The 8,707-nt window shown below is 36.9% G+C and overlaps 1 protein-coding gene across 1 annotated transcript in view; it reads right to left on the reverse strand.

Moving 5' to 3' along the window:
* The window catches only part of LOC109045683 (ATPase family AAA domain-containing protein 2B-like), a 95,508-nt gene that overhangs the window by 48,450 nt on the left and 38,351 nt on the right, over positions 1-8,707 (reverse strand). The window contains exons 23-24 of the mRNA XM_042778228.1: positions 6,628-6,758; positions 4,601-4,720 (exon numbers count right to left, since the gene is read on the reverse strand). Of these exons, the coding sequence (XP_042634162.1) occupies positions 4,601-4,720; positions 6,628-6,758 (251 nt within the window). The remainder of the gene's footprint in view (positions 1-4,600; positions 4,721-6,627; positions 6,759-8,707) is intronic.

The raw sequence follows: 8,707 nt of genomic DNA on the forward strand, positions 1-8,707 counted from the left end.
CAATGAGACAAACCTTTCAGCTAGGGGTGGGTGGTATGACATGGCAAAAAAAAAAAAAAAAAATAGCACAGTAATTGTATATTATTATATAGTTATTTTTGCAAGAAAATCAGCTTCAAAATAAAATAATAAAAAAAAAATATTGCAATCATAAAATTATATTTTTCATATATTTAAATGATCTTATATTTTAATTTGCTTCCATTAAGTTCCATAAACAAATAAATACAATTTCCCCTTGCAATACTATATTGCTAATGTCAAAAATTAAAATTGAAATAAATTTTTACATATATTATAATAGTCTTATTTTTGTATAAATAATTAAATAAAATGTTTCCCCTCACAATACTGTATTGATAATCTAATAAAGGGGGATTGGGTGGAAGAAAATGTAATATTATATTACATACCACCCATCCCTACTTTCACCAGTTTTATTAAAGTAACTGTTTTAAGTGGCAGGGGGCCTATAAGCACCTACAGACTTCTACTGGGGCACAGTGACCCCTTATTCACCCTCTGAATGAGGTGAAAGACAGGCAGCAGTTGAATGACCGAGAAGCCGTCGCACAATCACACCGTCCCTCGTGAAAACTCCTTTCACAGGCAGAGCTGTTAGCAGAAGTGTCGAACCTCGCAAGGCTCGTTTCAGCACACTGAGTCAATGTACAGCTTGTTCGATCACCCGGAAATAGTCTAGTCTAAAAGCTGCCGCACAGAGAGCAGAGACCTTGACAATCACTGTTGTTGGCTGTTGTGTTCTGCATGTACTCACTGCTGCAGTGCTTTGTCCACCATGTCACCCCTGAGAACTGCTTAATCCCACTTCCTCTCCCACGGGCTTCCTGGTAGCTGCGGCGCTTGGAGGGACGGGCAGCTGTGCTGTGGTCTGAGAGGCTGGGAGAACAAGAAAACATTAGTTAGACAAAGAGAAAAGAGAAAAAAATAGGGAGGTAACGATGCACCCTGAGCCGGCTAAAAATCTGTGAAAAAATTTGACAATTCAAGTCAGTTGAGATGTTAAACGACATCTCGACATTTGTGTGTAAATGTATATATCTGACTAACTTTTTGCACTTTTGATGTTATTTCTAGCAAGAAATCAGTATTATAGTAATTAAATATTCGTTATCACCAAAATTTGTTCTATTTTGTTCATTAAACCATTACGCTGCCTCAGAAGTCTGTCCGAAATCAGTTTCATGAGGTGCCTTCGTGCAAAGACGCTGCCTGCAAAGTCATTGCCTCATAAGGCAGCGAGGCAGCAAGAAAACTTTGCTATGGGTACAGTGTTAAACGTAACGGGACTTGCCCCAGCACTTATATTTTGTTGCCCTTTTGTTGGCTTAATTGCTCATATTGTCCTCATTTGTACATTGCTTTGAATAAAAGTGCCTGCTAATTGATTAAATGTAAATGTATTTAATTTTGCATTTTGCGAAATATGATGTCTTTATAGTATTACACAATTTTTCCTCAGACAGTATTAATGGCTCTTTATATATGAAAATATATGTCTGCCTTCAGAGGAGATTTTAGAAAGATGGTTGCTCGCAAGGGGATCATCATCATGTTCCAAGAAATCATATTCTCGCCCTAGCAGATGCAAAAATGAAAAAAAAAAAAACAGACTTACATTGAAGGAGGGATTCGAGCTGGGACCAGAAAATCAAAGACTTGGTAGTGGGCTTTATAACACTGTTGAGAACTTATTAAATCAGGTTTTGTGGCTTTTAGACCATGTCTGTTAGCTTTAAGAGTAATCTATATGCTAGTACTCGTAAAACAAGACAAACGTAACTTTTTTTTTTACACTCTGGGAAAATTCAATGAAAATGCTGATGACTCATCCTGCGTTTGTTCATTTTGTCCAATAAAATGCACACTAGATTGATAATGCTCAGCCCTGTTTAGACCACCTATGTCTAACTAGCAATATTTAGTAGTAAATCATACTCATGGCTTTTTTGTTTATTAAAAAATGTTTTATAAATAATAAAAAAAGAAATAAAATGAAAATAAAAAGGTACAAGCCCAATCCCAATTTCCTGTTTTAATAGGAAATACATCAACACATAAAGTAAAAAAAGAGTGATAATAAAGGTATTTATTAGGGGTTTTTAATTCAGATGCAGCCCTGCTTCAAACTTACGCACCACAAATACCGCATAGCCATAACCTTCTCCACTGCACCACATAAAATATTCAGCAGCACTTCTCTAAAGCAGGTCATTTTTTACCCCACCGTATTTGTTCGACTGAACCACCGCAAAATGAAAAGGAACCGAGGGGTGGCCCAGAAGAGGGCCGTGCGAGATTCTTGTTACAGCAGACAAAAAATGAACAAACTCCAGGAATCTGAAGTAAATCATTCTGAGAGAAAAGCCCCCTGCTGATTTAAAGGGTGGTGGAGGTGCTGGTTGCCAAGACCCTCATAATAGCCTTTAATGTGAATTCTCTTTTTTTCCTGGAATTTTTTTTTTTTTTTTTTTGAAACATTATGTGCCTTTGACGATTAAACCCCTAATACTAATGTTATGTGCATGCTAAAATCTAGGGCTGAATCCATATTTGCATACTATTCTAAATGATACCCATACATCCCTTAAGGATTTCTAAATGAAGTATTTATATCCACATTTATTTCTTTATTTGCATACAATAATAATTATAGAATAAATTATAGATAGATAGATAGATAGAATAGTTGGTTAGATGGATAAATGGATGGATAGATATAGATATAGATGGATAGATGTATACGATGTCGTGTCACCACCTCTCTTCCTGCAGGACTCCTTGACTCTCCTCACACATGCGGTCAAACTCAGGGTCCAGTTCAGAGGCGATCATGGCGTGTGCAGTATCCTTCAGACTGCAGGCCCTGTGGCGGATTGATTTATATCTGTGAGGAAACACAACAGAAGTTGTTACAAGGACAGAGTCCAATGCGAAAATTTATTTGTGTGAATTGAAGAAAGTGCTGTGTTCTTGACAGAATGACAGTAAGGTTTCTGAGTATAAGGGCTGCACAATTAATCAAAACAATTATCAAGATATCAATTACAGCCACTGCAATTAGCTGATTATTAATGATGAATGTTAATTACATGATTAATAAACTCAAACACATCCATTATAATCAAATAAGTGGCTAATCATGAATATGCTCCATGAATTTTACCTCCAAATTTGAATAGCAGTTCTTTTAATGCAAATTCTATTAATCAAAATGAATAATTGTAATTGCATAATCAAGGGAACTAAAATTATTTTTTTGTCTCAATCCTTCAGTCCTGCCGGATATGGACAAACTATTAAATAAAAATAATAGCTGACCCTAACATATTTATGATGTCACACACCTAAAGCAAAAAATATGTAATGCATTTGCAGCAGCATTAAGTTATTTTCAATGAGAGTTGATGCTTTCTGACATTAGAGGCCATGTCTGTCTTCAGAAATGCAACCAAGCTGGGAAGAGTTTAACCTTACAAAAATGTCAGTGATGCATTGCTGCGACCACCAAAAGAAATTAATGTATAAAAAAGTACACTGAATGGCCAAGATTGGTGACGTAATGTTACAGTGAACAATTTCAAATAAAACCCCAAATAAAAAATGAATAAAGCGGCACAACAAATCAAAATAAATAAAATTAGGTGCTGCAAATCAAGCAACAGTAATCAATTACGCTCACTGTAATCGATTAATTGACTGTAATTGATTAAGATTCGTTCGAGAAACTTAAGCATCAGCTTTTTTATTTGAATATCTGAAAAGCACCTCTGAGGCTGAAGCGCTCCACAGGCAGTCAATCACAGCATCTGTTTACAAAAACAGGGATTTTACTGTGTTTCCTCAAATTCTATGAGCCGACCGTTTGTAGTCTATCCTTATTTTCTCTCCCTCTCTATTGTTAAAAATCAAGCAAGCATTTATAAACATTAAGGGTTGAACATTATGTGTGTGTGTGGTGTGTGTGTGTGTGTGTGTGAGAGAGAGAAGAGAGAGGAGAGAAAGAGAGCAGATACTACTGGGTAGTCCTCCATTCTCCAGGCAGGCTGGCGGTCAGTCTGCAAGTTTGCCTTCTTTAAAAAAAATTTTCCCCCCCTCACAATACTGTTATGTATAATCTAATATAAAGAGGATTGGGGGGAGAAAATGTAATATATTACATAACCACACCACCCTACTTTCAACGACAGAGTTTCATTAACAGTACAGGTTTTTAAAGTGGTCATTGCGGCCTATGAGCCCTACCGACCGGCTATATAGCATGCTGGGCACCAAGTGACCCTTCAGTCGCCTTCGTTCTTGAATAGTGTGGGGAGCAGACTGAGCGATCATATGAATGACCGAGAAGCGTCGCACACACACGCAACGGACCGGTCCCTCGTGAAAACTCCTGTCATCAGGCAAGCTGTTAAGCAGACAATGTGTCGAACCTCGCAAGGCTCAGTTGTCAGCACAAACTGTAGTCAATGTACAGCATTTTGTCGTCACCCCGGAAATAGTCTAGTCTAAAAGCTGCCGCACAGAGAGCAGAGACCTTGACAATCACTGTTGTTGGCTGTTGTGTTCTGCATGTACTCACTGCTGCAGTGCTTGTCCACCATGTCACCCTGAGAACTGCTTAATCCCACTTCCTCTCCCACGGGCTTCCTGGTAGCTGCGGCGCTTGGAGGGACGGGCAGCTGTGCTGTGGTCTGAGAGGCTGGGAGAACAACTGAGAACTGCTCGTTAGACGAAGTGAGAAAAGAGAAAAAATAGGGGAGTAACGATGCACCCTGAGCCGGCTAAAAATCTGTGAAAAATTTGACAATTCAAGTCATTTGAAGATGTTAAACGACATCTCGACATTTGTGTGTAAATTGTATATATCTGACTAACTTTTTGCACTTTTGATGTTATTTCTAGCAAAAATCAGTATTATAGTAATTAATATTTCTTATCACCAAAATTTTGTTCTATTGTTGTTCATTAAACCATTAACTCTGCCTCAGAAGTCTGTTCCCAAATCAGTTTCTTCATGAGGTGCCTTCGTGCAAAGACGCTGCCTGCAAAGTCATTGCCTCATAAGGCAGCGAGGCAGCAAGAAAACTTTGCTATGGGTACAGTGTTAAACTAACTGGGACTTGCCCCAGCACTTATATTTTGTTGCCCTTTTGTTGGCTTAATTGCTCATATTGTCCTCATTTGTACATTGCTTTGAATAAAAGTGCCTGCTAATTGATTAAATGTAATGTACTTTTAATTTTGCATTTTGCGAAATATGATGTCTTTATAGTATATACACAATGTTTTTTCCCTCAGACAGTATTAATGGCTCTTTATATATGAAAATATATGTCTGCCTTCAGAGGAGATTTTAGAAAGATGGTTGCTCGCAAGGGGATCATCATCATGTTCCAAGAAATCATATTCTCGCCTAGCAGATGCAAAAATGAAAAAAAAAAAAACAGACTTACATTGAAGGAGGGATTCGAGCTGGGACCAGAAAATCAAAGACTTGGTAGTGGGCTTTATATACACTGTTGAATACTTATTAAATCAGGTGTTTTGTGGCTTTTAGACCATGTCTGTTTAGCTTTAAGAGTAATCTATATGCCTAGTACTCGTAAAACAAGTACCAAACGTAACTTTTTTTTTACATCTGACTCCTGGGAAAATTCAATGAAAATGCTGAATGACTCATCCTGCGTTTGTTCATTTTGTCCAATAAAATGCACACTAGATTGATATATGCTCAGCCCCTGTTTAGACCACCTATGTCTAACTAGCAATATTTAGTAGTAAATCATACTCATGGCTTTTTTGTTTTAAAAAATAATAAATAAATAATAAAAAAAGAAATAAAATGAAAATAAAAAGGTACAAGCCCAATCCCAATTTCCTGTTTTAATAGGAAATACATCAACACAGCAAGAAAAAAAAAGTCCTCATCAAGCAATTTCATAGCGGTCTTTAATTCAGATGCAGCCCTGCTTCAAACTTACGCACCACAATACCGATAGCCATAACTTCTCCACTGCACCACATAAAATATTCAGCAGCACTTCTCTAAAGCAGGTCATTTTTTACCCCACCGTATTTGTTCGACTGAACCACCCGCCAAAATGAAAAGGAACCGAGGGGTGGCCCAGAAGAGGGCCGTGCGAGATTCTTGTTACAGCAGACAAAAAATGAACAAACTCCAGGAATCTGAAGTAAATCATTCTGAGAGAAAAGCCCCCTGCTGATTAAAGGGTGGTGGAGGTGCTGGTTGCCAAGACCCTCATAATAGCCTTTAATGTGAATTCTCTTTTTTTCCTGGAATTTTTTTTTTTTTTTTTGAAACATTATGTGCCTTTGACGATTAAACCCCTAATACTAATGTTTTTTCTGTGCATGCTAAAATCTAGGGCTGAATCCATATTTGCATACTATTCTAAATGATACCCATACATCCCTTAAGGATTTCTAAATGAAGTATTTATATCCACATTTATTTCTTTATTTGCATACATATAATAAATTATAGAAATAAATTATAGATAGATAGATAGATAGATAGATGGATAGATGGATAGATGGATGGATAGATGGATGGATAGATGGATAGATGGATAGATGTCGTGTCACCTCTCTTCCTGCAGGACTCCTTGATCTCCTCACACATGCGGTCAAACTCAGGGTCCAGTTCAGAGGCGATCATGGCGTGTGCAGTATCCTTCAGACTGCAGGCCCTGTGGCGGATGATTTTATCTGTGAGGAAACACAACAGAAGTTGTTAAGGACAGAGTCAATGAAAAATTTATTTGTGTGAATGAAGAAAGTGCTGTTCTTGAAGAATGACAGTAAGGTTTCTGAGTATAAGGGCTGCACAATTAATCAAAACAATTATCAAGATATCAATTACAGCCACTGCAATTAGCTAATCATGAAAAATGACAATTACAACATGACTAAACTCAAACACATCCATTATAATCAAATAAGTGTAGACGCTGCGTAAATATGCTCCATAATTTACTCCAAATTTGAATAGCAGTTCTTTTAGTGGTTATTTTATTTGTAAATTTTATTAATTGTAATTGATTATTGTAGTTGAATAATATTGGTTTTTTTGTTTTTTTTTTTTATTAATGCCGGATATGGACAAACTATTAAATAAAAATAATAGCTGACCCTAACATATTTATGATGTCACACACCTAAAGCAAAAAATATGTAACATTTGGGCAGCCCAGCATTAAGTTATTTCAATGAGAGTTGGTGCTTGCTTTCTGACTGCATTAGAGGCCATGTCTGTCTTCAGAAATGCAACCAAGCTGGGAAGAGTTTAACCTTACAAAAATGTCAGTGATGCATTGCTGCGACCACCAAAAGAAATTAATGTATAAAAAGTACATGAATGGCAAGATGGTGACGTTAATGTTACAGTGAACAATTTCAAATAAAACAAATAAAAAATGAATAAAGCGGCACAACAAATCAAAATAAATAAAATTAGGTGCTGCAAATCAAGCAACAGTAATCAATTACGCTCACTGTAATCGATTAATTGACTGTAATTGATTAAGATTCGTTCGAGAAACTTAAGCATCAGCTTTTTTATTTGAATATCTGAAAAGCACCTCTGAGGCTGAAGCGCTCCACAGGCAGTCAATCACAGCATCTGTTTACAAAAACAGGGATTACTGTGTTTTCTCAAAATTCTATGAGCTACCATTTGTATTCTATCCTTATTTTCTCTCCCTCTCTATTGTTAAATCAAGCAGCATTTAAACATGAAGGGAGGGAAAATATATGTGTGTGTGTGTGTGTGTGTGTGTGTGTGTGAGAGAGAGAGAGAGAGAGAGAGAGAAGAGAGAGCATGTTACTGGGTAGTCCTCATTACTCCAGGACAGGCTGGAGGTCAGGATCTGGCAAAGTTTGCCTCTTAATTGGAAGATGGGCCTAATTAAGCCATCTAGAGCATAGGGGAGGGGGGAGGTCTTTATTTAATTCAGTGGATGTATTTGATGGCTGGATGGAAGGGAGTGTGTGTAAATTTATTTTTTTTTTTCTTTGAAATACCCTAAGATAATATGTCTGGTTGTTGGTGAACTGACAATTGAACAAATAGACCTGAGAGAAATTCAATCAGTGGTGCTCAGTCCAGATCCTTGTGATCTATGTTCACACTGAATTTGGGCTATGTTTGGATTAGAATACCAATTTACTACTTACCAATTCCTGCACAGTATATACTACACATTATCAACCATTTAAAATATATGTACACATACAATCACAGTGTTTTACTATATTCTCAGTAATATACAGTTCCCCAGAAAAGTACATACTTTCAGTTTGAACTATTGTATGTGAATTGGGATGCAGACTTGAAAATTGAAGCAGCTGGTTAGAACAGGGCAGGAAGGAAACTCAGCAGGGAGAATGATGTCCAGGGGCACGATTAGGCAGCTCTGAATTAAATAATTTGAATAAGAACCACCTTAAAACTTGCATACTAAGATGTGATTTTAAAACTTCAGCTGGGTTACGATTTCAAAGCGCACATATTCTAGTAATCTGACTTTCAAACAACCAGTTACTCTCTCTTGAATGAAGGGAGATTTCTGTACTCTATTTGGATCCACACTGCATTTCAAGGACAGAAGTGAAGCTCACCAAAAAAAATTAAAATAAAAAATATACAACAGCGAATGAACAAAAT

This window comes from Cyprinus carpio, chromosome A20 (genome assembly GCF_018340385.1).
Source record: "Cyprinus carpio isolate SPL01 chromosome A20, ASM1834038v1, whole genome shotgun sequence".
Lineage (NCBI taxonomy): Eukaryota > Metazoa > Chordata > Actinopteri > Cypriniformes > Cyprinidae > Cyprinus > Cyprinus carpio.